Source organism: Numida meleagris, chromosome 5 (genome assembly GCF_002078875.1).
Source record: "Numida meleagris isolate 19003 breed g44 Domestic line chromosome 5, NumMel1.0, whole genome shotgun sequence".
In the NCBI taxonomy this organism is placed as follows: domain Eukaryota; kingdom Metazoa; phylum Chordata; class Aves; order Galliformes; family Numididae; genus Numida; species Numida meleagris.
The window spans coordinates 66,989,252-67,004,062 of NC_034413.1; the positions used below are offsets into that span (position 1 = coordinate 66,989,252).

At 38.9% G+C, this 14,811-nt stretch overlaps 1 protein-coding gene across 4 annotated transcripts in view; it reads right to left on the reverse strand.

Moving 5' to 3' along the window:
• LRP1B (LDL receptor related protein 1B) overlaps positions 1-14,811 on the reverse strand; it is a 603,435-nt gene that overhangs the window by 439,009 nt on the left and 149,615 nt on the right. For all 4 annotated transcript variants that reach the window (XM_021398823.1, XM_021398822.1, XM_021398824.1 and 1 more), the window contains exon 2: positions 11,145-11,270. In XM_021398823.1, coding sequence (XP_021254498.1) covers positions 11,145-11,270 — 126 coding nt within the window. The remainder of the gene's footprint in view (positions 1-11,144; positions 11,271-14,811) is intronic.

Genomic DNA, 14,811 nt, shown 5'->3' on the forward strand with positions numbered 1-14,811 from the left:
AATGAAGTGTTACAATTATTTTGAAAAGTAAGTTGTTTTAAAAAAAATTCTACGCTGCTGACAGGACAAGATAAAAGTGATTGAGTACAAGAAAAGGAACTGAAGAGTGCTCAAAATGCTCTGTGGCCAAGTGGCTGGCAGGCTCGGTAAGGACAGGTGAATCACTGCGGGTGTTCCTCAGCCTGGGCTGAGATGCAAAGGCTGCAGAGTTTGCACTGACCTACATAGGCTGCTGGAAGACTTGGGAACTGATCAGATCCTGCAGCTCTACTGCTTCCCCTTGTGAGGCCAAGAGCTCTTTCTCAAGCACTCATCCTACTCAGCCTTTCCCGACCGTACAAATGGGCAGCTGCAGCAGATCATTGCATCAGCACGAGCTGTGTTCCCACAACACTAAGCCCTGGTTGCATTATCGATGCTGTCCGCATGAACTGCTGCATGCCCTCATCTTTCTGGGTACCGTTCCTGACGGCAGCAAGCCAAAAAAACAAAGAGAGCAGATATTCAGGTCAGGGAACATTATATACATCATTTCAACCTATCATCAGCTCAAGTAAATAAATACATCTTTTTCCTTACATGTAGCTTAAATCAAAGTTACCCTTGCTCTTGCTTAGCAGGAAACATTTATCCACATTTTTTCTTTACGTCCTGAATTTGAGCTCCAACTCTTAAAAGACATTCGCTGCGAATGCAGAATTTCTCTGTTACATGCTAAGGACTGTTTTGGACAGGTAATTCACAACAGCCCCTTCCTGTGGCCCGGGCACAGAAAGCATGGCTAAAAGGCCAATGGCAATAACCTCAAGGACCAAACCTTCAAGGAGATCGGCAAAGAAGGAACAAACTGTTCAACAAATAAATTATTTCAAAGCCAACCCTATTTCTTCAGCTGGAGACAGCTTGCCCACATAGAGCCAATTGAAAGATCAGCTTCTTAACTTGATATATTAGGCGGTTCTTCCACACGTTTTGCTTGCTGTGCCAATCAATCATTAACAATCTTTGTTCCAGGTCCAGATAAAAAAAAAAAAAGGGCAGACTTTTTTTTTCTCCTGAACTTAAAATCTTTCCCATACTCTTCAGGTTCTTTTTATTAAAAAAAAATCTGGCTGCTAGAACTAGTAATATATTAATTATGTAACGAAAATAAATGCTTCTGTTAATGTGTTTGATTAACCATACAAAACACTTTATTTGATTTTATTTGTATTTAAGATTTCCTGTTTTCCCTGAAGTATTTATTATCCAAGGCATGATTCTTCTAATCTTAGTTATACTCTGGGACTGAAGTACTCTTTTATATCAGCATTTCTCAGATGCTTTTATCACGAATAGATATATTACAACCATGTTAATGAGCTGCTTAGTATTCATATATTAGACTTTTCCTCATTTTATATGGAAATAATACTATAAAAATTCTAAGAATACTAGTTTTATGTGCACGATAATGATGAGATGCAAAGCAAATAAGGAGAAAAATCTGTGGTGGCAGTGAATATGAAATGGATTAGTACATCATCAATGTGCTTTACATTGGTATAAAATTATTAAGCATGTAATTAAGTAGGATCAATTACACTGTTTGTTTTTAAGGTAATGTTTTAGGTATTTTAGACATTTTATCTTTAGGAATTTAATTTCACACTTTAATGATCTTCTTGTAATTTCCCCCTCCTGCTATGAAGTCACACAGTCAGGATAAGCACGAAATCCACTACGTATTGAGAAGTGACTGGGGTGTAAGGCCAGGCCTAAATCGCTGCAAATGAAGATAAGAACAAGGCAAATTAAATTATTTTGTAAACACAAAAATAGTTCAGTTCAGCTGACCTTATTCATCAGATGAATTCAAATTCACAGGATTGTTAGCAGGAAAGAAATTAGACAGTTACTTTTGCAGCAATGGCAGACCTGACTTGGCTGACCTCAAAGACATCTCCAGTGTAGCCAAAGCGAAATGAGACGTGGCTTTACGGGAGCCTAACGGATCAAACTGCTGCCCTTCAGCACACTGCAAGCTGCATGCAGATTGTAGAAAAAAATAAACTAAAAGCCTTACTTCGCATAAGAATCAGTGCCCTGAGTTTATAAATGTTCAATGGTAAATATGAGTCTGGCAGTCTCACAAGGAAATATATACACGAACTTGGGTCCAATTGCATAAACACATGCTCTTGTGAACAGAACAAACACAAAATTGTTACATGTTGGGCACATCCAAGATTTACACAGAAATTCATCCTAAGTTCCGAGGGCACAGCGCAGAGTCCTGATAAGCTGGAGGTATCGATGTTTCTTTGAATAACATGAGATGAAAGTATCAAGCAATGCAGAGGCATGAAAATGTTTCATTGATATCAGTAACAATTCACCTAGAAATGCTGGGACATACATTCGAGCTGCTAAAACAAGGACGTTCTGGATTAGATCTGTACATCCAAAGTTAATGTAAGGAACTAAATCCTGAAGGACCCTTTTGGAATGAGATCTTGTTCATCATTTCCTGTTATGCCTTATTCAAAGAGGCAAATGTAGTGCAGTTGAATTCAGACTTCTGGCTACCATGAGATAGACTTCTTTTTCATAGTTATGCATTATTTGTGAACAGAGCTTTTGTCTTGCATTATTTCTTCACCCATAGCAAAGTGCCCTCTTTGCTGACTAAATCTACTGTGCATTACAGAGCTAAAATCATATCTGAATTCTTATTTTAAATCACAGCCCTATTTTCAGAAAAAGCAATTTTACTTTTCTTGCAGAAAGCCATCTGCTTGCTAATGAGAGATGTTTTCATCAGTAATTTTGAGAAGAAAAATGGTTATTACACGTTAGCATTTCCAAAGTGACAAATAAAGAATACCACCCGGCTCGCTATTTTAATACACTACATTTCTCCCGGTGCAGGATCTGCAGGCCAGACGTATCATTATAATTATACACATTTGTAATGAGTCTCAGTGCCATCGGGGCCCACAGTGAAGTAGCATCACCTCAGATAAAAACCTTTCAACAAAAAATTTCATACGTAATATTGCTGTAATTTATACATCCCTGCATTATCAAAAATTACCTTTTTACACCAGCAAAGCCAAAAAGGGTTTTGATGATGCTATATACTTTTTTTTTCCCTAAATATGTTTTTAAATTTTTCCAATACCTACTCAATAGGCTGCGTTACAGTAATTTCTCTACCTCCACTTTACCAGAGCTATTCCTGCTGGAGGATGGAATGACATCCTAACAATCAAGGCTATCGCAATCACCTTGATATTTGGCTGAATTATCACATTTAAGGTACATTTCACCTTTCCCAAAATACTTTTTCTCCTGATGCTGAATACTGGATGGCAACAGCAAGACAAGTTGGCAAAAGACAAAAGAATGCTCAGGAAGATAAGAACCGAGGCAGGAAATGAAGGAATAAGGATTAGAGCACCACTGAAAAGGATGAGACCCGAGGGAGGAAAGTGAATCTGTTTAGGATGATGTCAGAGGAAAAGTAAGGGAAGTAGAGGATGACAAAGAGTTTTAGTAGTTTTATCAGCAGAACCACCAAAGCAGAAAATGTAGGAAAAAAAATTAATAAAGTGCCAGCGAGAGCTAGGGACATATAAAAAATATATATACGTGGAAAAATGCAGAGTTGGAATAAAAGGGAAAAGTCAAATACAAAAGTCCCTGGAATAAATCCAACCACACTACAATTTCACATCTCTCCCCCTCAATCACTAATGTCAAATGGCCAGTAAACTCATTGCAGCCCCATGTTTTAGTGATGATAAAAGTTTTTTTGCCTCCTGTACAACTTAGATACTCATTGGTGCAGTTCCTTTCAACGTAAGGCTACTGCGTATCTCCTCAGTGGGGTCAAAGAAGCACACCCACCCCTCCTGCAAAACTAGAATCTCTGTGCCTGCCCCTGAAAGAATGCCTATGCCCAAACTGTGATCACCACTGAGACATGTATCTTTTATGCAGCCAACTAGCGTGAAGAAGGTCAGTGCTGTGAAACATAACATCATTAGGTTAGGATTAACAGCCAGCACAACCTCATGTAAGAGAAACTGTGATGTCTTGCCACCAATTTTTTCTACGTCTTAGGAAAACAAAATTGCTTTGGGTTAAAAACATGCAAACTTGGTCAAAGTATGACTTTTATAAGTTTTTCATAAGATTGATATTTTCTTGTCTTATGAGTCTTATCCCATTAGAGCTGCTACTGTGTAAGAAGTGCAATTTTAGCAAGCAATTAATCCATAAATGAGCTGTTTCAGAGTTTTAGGTACTGGGAATCATCCTTCAAAGGCTCTATCCTGCCCTTGTATTTATTATACCTACATGTTTCCTCAGACCTTAAAAGAGACTCATTTTGCCAGCAGTGATATAACTGAATTCCCCATGAACCACTTTCAGAAAGCCATGCAAAAGATAATCAGCTACAGAAAAAAATAATAATAATAAAGCAGTGTATTTCTAATGACCATGTCACTGCGAGATGCAATGACCTCTAAATCCTCCAATTCTGAACTTGCTGTTGCATATTTTATTCCAGAAATTACAGAGAAAAAACAAGCAGCTTGTGAGCTACAGAATTTATACCTATTTGAACCTAAGCCTCTTGATAGTGAATACATGGAATAGAAAAATAAACTAATTAAAAAAAATACTGTATGGTTTTAGATCTTTGCAATTATTACTACCTTTAAAGCAAAGGCAATTAATTCTATTGTCTGCCAAATTATAGTGTTAGAACCTGACTGTAGAATATCACCTTCAAAACATTTCAGAAAAAAATATTTTTTATTCAACAAGCAGAAATTACAGCACCCTACAAAAGGAATGCTCCCCGTTGCTAACCCTTTGAAGAGAATGCAGCATGGCCAGCTGGTTCACCAGGAAGAACTCATGTTTCTGATACCAGTTGGACAAATGTACCTTGTTATCTACTCTTCTGAACATGATATGATCTTCCTATCCTATTCCAGTTCCCCTCGTTATCATATATATCCATAGATCCATCCTTTACTATTAAAAACAATAATATATTACAGCAGGCCTAACTTTAATCTTCCCATACTTCAGATTGCAGAAGGCAATCACGCTCCAACCAAAAGCCACAATCTCCTTCTGATGGGACCCACCAGCTTGTGCTCAGAGCTATACTGGCATTCAATGTTACACCAGCACATTTGCTTGGCTCCTCCACACAGAGGCCCAAGCTGCCCACAACCACCCTAATAATGTTAGGAAGGTGTTTCAAAGTAGGAGCCATACTAAGCATTCACACAAAAATGAACAAATTGGTTGTATTTGAAGAAGGATAATGCACTTCTTCCAGTAATTTGAAAATGTGCTTATGTCTCAGAAGCAGTTTTACCATTCATTGGGAAAGTATAGAAAGGAATTGCCTCTGAATGTTCTCTAGGGCCTCAAAACCATCACTTATATACTGTCTGTGACAGAAGGCATGCGAAAAAATGTCACGATCTTCCCAGGCCCGTTGCAATCACTTATCTACACTCAAAGACAGGGCAGCACAAAGGGAAAAGGAACAGAACTAGTGGTGAGAAATGGAGGAATGTTTCCAAAGCACAAAACCTCTCGGAGACAACCAGGCCTAATCGATAGCTGTCCCAAATGCCACAGCGGATCTACCTGAACTCCTCTGTAATGCGGGTTTCTCCCAGTGGGGTGCTTCTCCATGACCTTTACAGAAGCCTCAGAGGGTACAAGCACATTTGACATCCATCCTTTCCAGACTGCTTGCTCTAATACTCGGTTAGCTATCAGAAAATCAGCAATCCTATCTCACTAGCAAAACGTCCATTCCTGTAGAAGCCAAGCGATGAAGTTTTCCCAAATGGTAAAGAAAGGAGAAAGCAGAGGTCAGAAGCTGAAGCCCAGGCAGCAGATGTTCACCTTGGGAGAAGGGGTAGAGAACAAAATATCTGAACAGGACCAACCACAGCAGGCCCAAGTGGCTACATGTCAAAAAGCAGTATGGCAGAACAGGCTGTAACAAGCACATCCTTGACCATCTGTGGTTACCAGCTGCAGTTGTTTTGCCAGAGGAAACCACGAGGAGATCCTCACTTGGAAGTGTGTTTTCTTCCAGATCTGCAGAAACATATCAAGGAAGTTCGACCTGCTATAAAATACTCGTTTTGCTCTGTCAGAAGCACTTCTCTTTACCAGCTAACATAAAAGCATGGCAATATTGTATTGTTATGCCAAGCATTTAACTTAATTTTACATAAACTAGCAAAATTTTCATAAGATCTGCTAACATTTGTCATCTTGTTGTGGTTTATTTCCTACAAGAGCTATAGAAGTTCAACTTCTATGCTATTGGTACAAGAGATCCTGACTCAAAGAAGAAAAAATGAGTAGTAGATATTCATCGCCTTGAACAAATCAGTTTAATGTGACTACTAACACAGTTATGTGTCTTGCTGAAGAACAGATACAAGCAGCTATTTTACATAGCAGATTTCCTTGTGCACAAAGCAAAATTAGAACGGGTAAGAACACAAGATCACATTTTTCCCTTGTGTTCAGTATTTTTGACATTTATCTTTAACAGCCTCATGGCACCTCATCTTGAATGCACGTTATGCAAGTTATTTATTGATCTGGGATTTTCCAAAGCTACTTAAGAGCAGTTTGGGAACCTGACTTCTACTGAACTTCAATGACTCTACACATAAAAGAATTAAGAGCTTCAGGAAATGTTATCTTCATTGTTTCATACTGCAGGAGCAACACAGTACCCAATTACCTTATCTTCTGCTGGCAAAAGAACAATTTAGGTACTATACTAACAATTTTTATGCTTGTAAAACTAGTCTCACTTAATTAGCAGCTAGACAATGAGAAAAACTACGTTAGCATATGATGTGAGACACAAAAAAGGTACTACCGGTTGCTGCCTTTCTTATCTTCCTTCAACTTTAGTTTAGCCATGATTATAGATGATATTCCCTCAAAATCCTAGAGAAAGATTATCATCAGAGATGATTTCAACATCTTATGATAAAGCTACATCTACTCAAACTTTTAGAAGTATGGAACATTCAAAGTTGATTATTTGCTAACAAAAACTGAAATCCTTTCAGTTAAGAAATAGTCAACTACAAATTATCTAAGTGGACTGCATTCAAATATTCACTTGGCTAGCATTTAAGAAAGTTCAAATAAAAGGGCAACAGGGTCAGGAAAAATTATAGTCGGGGACAATATGAGAAAATTGCTGTCTAATGATGCAGGGTGAACTGCCATTGAAATTGTATTACTGCTAGAATAACTGAGTATCAGATACTTCCATGTCTTCATAATAGTATAATCTGATACTGTATCTCTCTCATAAGATATTCTTGGTACTCCAGCAAAATTTAGGTTAATAGATGGCTCCCATGGGCACCTGTGTGGTAGGAAACTGCAGTCTGGAACGTGCCACAGAATGGTATGAAGAGTTCTGGGTATACTTGTGCCTGACAAAACCTGCACAGAACAAGTACCAGCAAGTACTACAGCATCTTCCTGAGTTTCATGGCCAGGAGACAATAAAACACCCCTTGTACTGATCATCATAAAACCCAAATACAATCAGTATGTACAGCTCCAGAAAGAAGATACAGGAAAAATAAGTAATTTTGTTCCCTCGTCTGTTTCAGCTTCCTTAGCATGATGCACTGTGACAAAGAACAGTTTGTGAGCTGAGGTTAGAAATGCAATGTGCAAAGCAGACGAATCCTGAAGCAGTTAACACAAAAACTTCCATGAGTACTAAACAGATGCAAATGAATCCAAATACACCTTTTAAGTCTCAGTCTGGTTAGTAGGAGGTTGAGGGGCAAACCTGCCCATAGTGTATCAAATCTTTCATCAGGAAGCAGTGTGCAGATATTTCTTGGGCAGCCACAAAGCTTGTTTAGAGAAGAATATGTTAGAGCCCCAGCTGTAACAAATACACACTGGTATCCCAAAAAGGGCAGTGCTTCAAACTGGTGCTTTGATTGAACTTTCGCACTTCAGATATAACACCTTAGAGAGGGCTGTCGCTACTTTTGTTTTTTAAAACTCCATTTGCTTCTACAGCATTTTTGACTCTTTTGTATTTGTCCCAGCAGCATAGCTTAGCAGATGATCCTATAGGCAAGAAATAAATAATAAATGGAAACTGGGGCGGGGGGAGCTCTAAGAATGTCCTCTAAACATCTGTGTCAACCTCCAAACTGTCAGCTATCTGCAAAGTCAAGCATGCCTGGCCAGATTCTGGGGCACCTGATAGAGCTCTATTGATTTCAAGTGAGCATGCTGATTTAGCCTACTAAAGAACCAGGCCTCATCCGATTAGGTTAAGTAAATTGATTTTTGAGTCCTGACTATTTGCAAAAAACTTTATGAACATCTTAGAGACTTACCACCTCAAGAAAGGGTAGAAATTACTTGGTCAATTATTTTATTAATATTGTTTTTAGAAATAATTTTCTTATGAACATATCACTAACAGTAAAGCAAGAAATTTGTTCTCTAAATTATTTATTCTGAATTACTGAACCAGGTCCTTTGGTATTAAAAAAAAAAAAAAAAGGCAGCAGCTCCATCGAGAGCAGAATGAATTAAAGTGGCTGAGAAACAGAAAACACACGTAGATGCTGCAGGGAATCACCCCTGCTTTTACAAAGCTATTGCTGAGATGATTTAGTGGAAGTTGGGAAGTAGAAGGGAGATAGACTGGTGATGGATGTTGTCTTTTGACTCAGAAAAACACAGGGCATGACAGGACAGCTCCATTACCCTTGTCCAAAGCCAAGGAACCTTTGCCAGCATCAAGTCCTGCCCCAACCTCTGCCAACACAGAGGCTGAATACAATATTAACTGTCACCTTTTTCTCCTTCCTAGTCCAGTCCTAGATCTCTCTCTTTTTTAATTTATTTTTTTTAAAGGTAGTAAAGGGGGCTAGATTGCACGACTCCAGGCAGATTCTTGGGAAAAATAGTTTGTGCAATGATACCACGTGTTTGTACGGACCAATGAATTTCAAGGTATATTGCAAAACTTGGTCAAAATGCCAGTAGGAGAGAGGCCACGAAGACATTTTGTTCCTATGAGTTTTCTGCAAATAAATGGCTGAGAGACGAAACTAATGAGACTTTTCATATTCTCACCATGGGAAAAGCTGCAGCATGAGAATTTCTCTCTTTTTAGACACCTTGAAATCCTCATGGGAAAGAACTTCCACTTGCAGGAAAAGCTTTGATCAATGTTTGCACGTTATTAGAACCCACAAAACCCTATTGCTAGGCACAAATCTGCAGAAAATCAATCAAACTTCATTTGTTTATGGCTACAGGAACAACTAGCAATATCTGTCAGGCCACACCAAATAATTTCTCTTACGTAAGTCATCAAGGAGCTGAGAAATAGAAACTGCATTCATCTATAAACAGACACATGATGCACTGAAGCTGGAAGGTGCAGTGCCCCTGGCATTAACACCACAGAGCTGTCAAATGTCTCATAAGGGTATTTTAAGGTGGTTTGTAACTCCTTACAGAGTGATGCAGAAGGTTGGCAAGAAAATTAAGGAATACTATATTCATCTCCAGTGAGAAGCAACTTACCTGATGATGCTAGAGTACAGAAAAAGCAATGATGCTAACACCGACTTTTGACTTTGGACAGTATAAGCAATGCACCCTACAGAAATTGTTAGTGTTTGGAAAGCAAAAGGTGTTTCCAAAAGGATCTAATGGCTGGTGTCAGAAGAGAGAGGGCTTGTTTTCCCATTCCGTTTCCCTTTAAGTTATCAATAAGCTTCAGAGGTTATGTTTTTAACCCACTGTGATTCTGAGTGGCTTTATTGAACACAGATCATATGATCCAGTACAATAAAGATGCAAAATTCCTGGGAGGGAAATAAGGAGGTATCCAACAAGCTGCTAGAGTGCAAAACATCTGGAAGCAAAATACAACCTGTGCTCGTGACAATTTCTATGCTCTTACCACAATCTTCATTAAGCAGCTGAAAGATTTTAAACTGTCAATACGCTATGCTTCAATGTCATGTTTAGAAATATCAGCTTAGAGACAACAGTGATCAATCAGCAGTGCAGGAACAAAATCCTAAGCACACCTGAGTCTTCCAAATGCAACATTTTGTTTTTAAAAATCCCAAAATCACAAGCACTTAATCAGAGCACCCTCACCTCAGCCCCAGAAGCAATTTTCCTATCAATTGCAGAAACAAATGGTGGAGCAGAAAGGTTGCAATCAACAGTACAATATTTGCCAACCAGAAATGCTTTCCAGACATCTCAGCTTTCTGTCTCTCATCTTAAAGATCAGGCTTTCAAACACTGTCTGCTGTTTGATTTTTTCTTTCCCTTTAATAGTAAACTACATTTCTAGTCTTCTTGATTGCAAGCATTGCTTTGATGCAAAATACATGTTTCTTCTCTAATATTAAGTGATTATTCCGTGGATAAAACCAGGAAATTCCCTCATTTTCCCCAGAAAGCAAGAAACATATTAAGATTTAATATCACCTCATCAGTAGTCTACAAGGCAGATCAGAATAAAATCTGTAAGGTTGTTGCTCTGGTCCTCAGAAGCTCTTAGCCACATTAAAAAAAATAGTAAAAAAAGATATTTTATTATAATTAACATGTTTTATTAAAGCTTTATCTCATTTTCTTTTTGCTGCTTCTTTTCTCCTCACAGTTTTTACGTTTGCTTTCATTCCTCCCTTTGATGTCTATATGCTCTTCATCCTTTTATTGAAAACACACAGCACTACTCATTTCCATCCAGCCATTCCTCTTTTCAGAACACATTTTTCCCATGCCTGACTTTGCCTCTGCCCTCTACAGCTCTTCTACAGCTCAATGAGAGCATGGGGAGCATATGCTCTGGTGACAGCATTCATTAGAAAGTGGCACATGAACAAAACACCTTCCATTTCTTTCAGCTCTCACCTAGATACTGAAAGTAATGTGTTCCCCTCATATGAAAAAATTATTAATTAATAAATAAAAGCAGAGCCTGTACCTGTTATATAGTTACTACAAATATGAACGGTACGTTGAAAGGGAGGATTCAAGAAGATGACAAAATTGGCACTTTCTTTACTTACATGTGTCTACAGACTCATCTGAATCATCAGGGCAATCAGGTTCTCCATCACATAGCCAGTGCTGGGAGACGCAAGTCACGTGATCATGGCACAGAAACTCTCCTACATCACATAACTGATGTTCCTCTGAAAACAAGAATGTTTTAGAATGAGGTGATTAAAAAATGGAGGAAAATAAAGTGACACAATGAAAATTAAAAGTAGAAAATAAAGTGATATTGAAATCAGGCATCAAAATAATGAACAGAAACAATGTGAAGCAGTAATTTAATGAGGTGTCTAATGGCAATGCCCTTACTCAGGCTGGATAGCCCTAAAATCTAGGTCCGCCTCATAATCATTCCAACCAGACACGAACAGGCTTAACAGTAACTACCTGTATGAAGAAGAATGTTAAGAATTCCTACTCTTCAGCTCTTTCACTATTAAGTAATTTTGTTAAATTCAACAACCTTTAATTTCGTATTTTTGTTTTTCAACCACCAAAATCTGATATCATAGAATCACAGAATGACCTGGGTTGAAAAGGACCATAATGATCATCTAGTTTCAACCCCTCTGCTGTGGGCAGGGTTGCCAACCACTAGACCAGGCTGCCCAGAGCCACATCCAGCCTGACTTTGAATGCCTCTAGGGATGGGGCATTCACAGCCCACTTGGGCAACATGTTCCAGTATGTCACCACCCTCTGTGTGAAAAACTTTCTCCTAATATCTAACCTAAATCTCCCCAGTCTTAGATTAAAACCATTCCCCCTTGTCCTATCACTATCCACCCATCTAAACAGTTGTACTCCCTCCTGTTTACATGCTTCCTTCAAGTATTGGAAGGCCACAATGAGGTCTCCCTGGAGCCTTCTCTTCTCCAAACTAAACAAGCCCAGTTCCCTCAACCTTTCCTCATAGGAGAGGTGCTCCAGCCCTCTGATCATCTTGGTCGCCCCCCTCTGAACTTGTTCCAAGAGCTCCGTGTCTTTCTTGTACTGAGGGCCCCAGGCCTGGACGCAGTACTCCAGATGGGGCCTCATAAGACCTGAGTAGATGGGGACAATCACCTCCCTCTCCGTGCTGTTCACTCCTCTTTTAATGCAGCCCAGAACATAGTTGGCCTTCCGGGCTGCCAGCACACACTGCTGGCTCACGTCCAGCTTCTCGTCCACCAGGACCCCCAAGTCCTTCTCCACTCGTGACCAGCCTCCACCCTGACACAGAACCATTAATCACAACCCTTTGGCTGCAACCAGCCAACCAATTCTTAATCCACTGAACAGTCCATCCTTCAAATCCACACCTCTCCAACTTAGAGAAAAGGATGTGGTGAGGAACCATGTCAAAGGTTTTGCAGAAGTCCAGAAAGATGACATCCGTTGCCCTTCTCCCATCCACCAATGCTGTCACTCCATCACAGAAGGCCACCAGATTGGTCAGGCAAGATCTGCTCTTGGTGAATCCCTGCTGGCTGTCTCGGATCACCTCTTTGTCTCGTATCTGCCTTAACATAGCTTCTAGGAGGATCTGCTCCATGATCTTCCCAAGCACAGAGGTGAGGCTCACCATCCTGTAGTTCCCCAGGTCTTCCTTTCTACCTTTCTTAAAAATGGGAGTAATGTTTCCCTTTTTCCAGTCACCAGGGACTTCACTGGACAGCCGTAATTTTTCAAATATGATAGAGAGTGGCTCTGCAACCAATCAGCCATCTCTCTCAGAACCCTGAGATGGATATTATCTGGCCCCATGAACTCATATACAATATATTGTTGAGATATGGAAGAGTTAATTAACTCAAGATTACTCCGTCATTAATTAACCAGTCTATCATTAATTAAAGCCCACAAAGCCTCTTTTCAATATATTATATTCAATTTATCAATGCATTAATTGTAGTAGTTCTGTCCACAGTGTTGCAGCTATAGATCACTGGAAAGGCTCCTTGCTGATAAAACAGAGAAGCAACGTCACAGGCTTCAATACTGTTACAAAGATAGAAAAATGAGTATATAGGAAAGAAAGAAACTAAACTTGATTCCACCTGTAGATCTACTCACAAGCTTGGTTCACAGCAAAAAGCAATGGGTATTATTAAATGTTACTAATCACTGCTAGCATATCTCAAGTCATTGTCCTCCTAGTCGGCTAGCTCCAGCAACTTTTAGACTGATTTGCTCTTGTGCAAGACCAGCTTTGCAACAGCTTGTGATTAAATGCTTAGAATTATCCAGAAGCCTTACTACATTCATTTCTTAGCTCTGTCAACTAGCAATTAGCGTTATAACAAACACCCAGTGTTCCTCCAAATAACTCAGCTGGCTTTCTAAAAGGAAAACAAAACATATTTTCTAGACAATATATACACACTGCGTTCTCTAATCTTGTGAAGATAATGTTTCTAAGCACGCTTGTAAGGCTGGCTCTAAGCTTCAAAAGAAAACTTATGGCAAAGTTCTTGGGACTCTGGGAAAGAACTAAGAATATTGTGTGAAAATTAACCTATCCATTTCCTATACACACATCTCATTTGCAAGGTCAGCCTATAAATCTATCGATGGATATCATTTCAAATGAGTCAAAGCTGCAACTATTAGGTAGATACCATTTGTATTACTTAACATGGCTACCTAATGGCTTCTGTAACTATATAGGAATTTGCATTTACAGTAAGGAGCTCAGTTATGTTGTTCATCTTTGCACAAAATGAATGACTGCATAATCAAAAAGTTTACATGCTCGAGGAAGCAGTTTTGCTTCAATATCTCAGGGAGATGCTTAAGGCTTTTGCTTTGAAAGCGCGTCTCAAAAAACTTGCTGGAAGTAAGAAAGAGGGAGGGAGTTTGGCAAGTCATAGCATTTCAAGGTTATGCAGCAATATGAGCAGATCTATATGAATAATTTTTAAAGTATTTTCATTACACTGTTTAAAAATCCATAGTAGATCTGTTTGTCTCTGGGAGCCTTGTAACACAATGTGAGCTGTCAGTACTACATGACTGTTCCTAACAGACAATGAAAACTAGCCCCAGACCAGTTATCTACCATGGTTCCATATTTATAGCTCTCAAGAATTATTTTCTTGTCCTTCAAATGGGCACGTGGGTGGTCCCAAGTATTAGATCAGTGGAATTTCTCAAATGCTCACAGTATTCATTCAATGCCTTTTCTTCCTTTGGCACACACATATTTCTCATAGAAAAAAAAAATAGTTAAAATGGCTAACTTACATGACTTAAGGTTGATAAAATCAATTTTTTCTTTTCTCTTCCCAAGGATTTCTAAACTGACAGCTAAGTGGAAAAAAACTAAACTGCTGAATAAATATAAAAAGTTCAAATTTCTGAAAACATGTACGCAATCAAGTTTACACACCCAATTATCTAAATGCAAAATTCCTATTGAAAAAGAAATCTCATTTCTTTTCTAATTCCTAACTGGCAATAATTGACTAGAAGGAGAAATCAATGCTGTCATTTATGCTGAAATGTAATACTCCAAGTCTAATTACATAGTGCAGCAAGCAGAGCCCCAGCATTGAGAAAATCACATCTGAGGCTGATAAAGAATTTTAGAATAGCTGTTTAAGTTGGTAAACAAACCTTACAGTGATGCTAATGAAAGCAATTCTGCAAATTTCACATTGATTTTAGGTGCGAGGTCTGTATTAAATCCCACCTGTA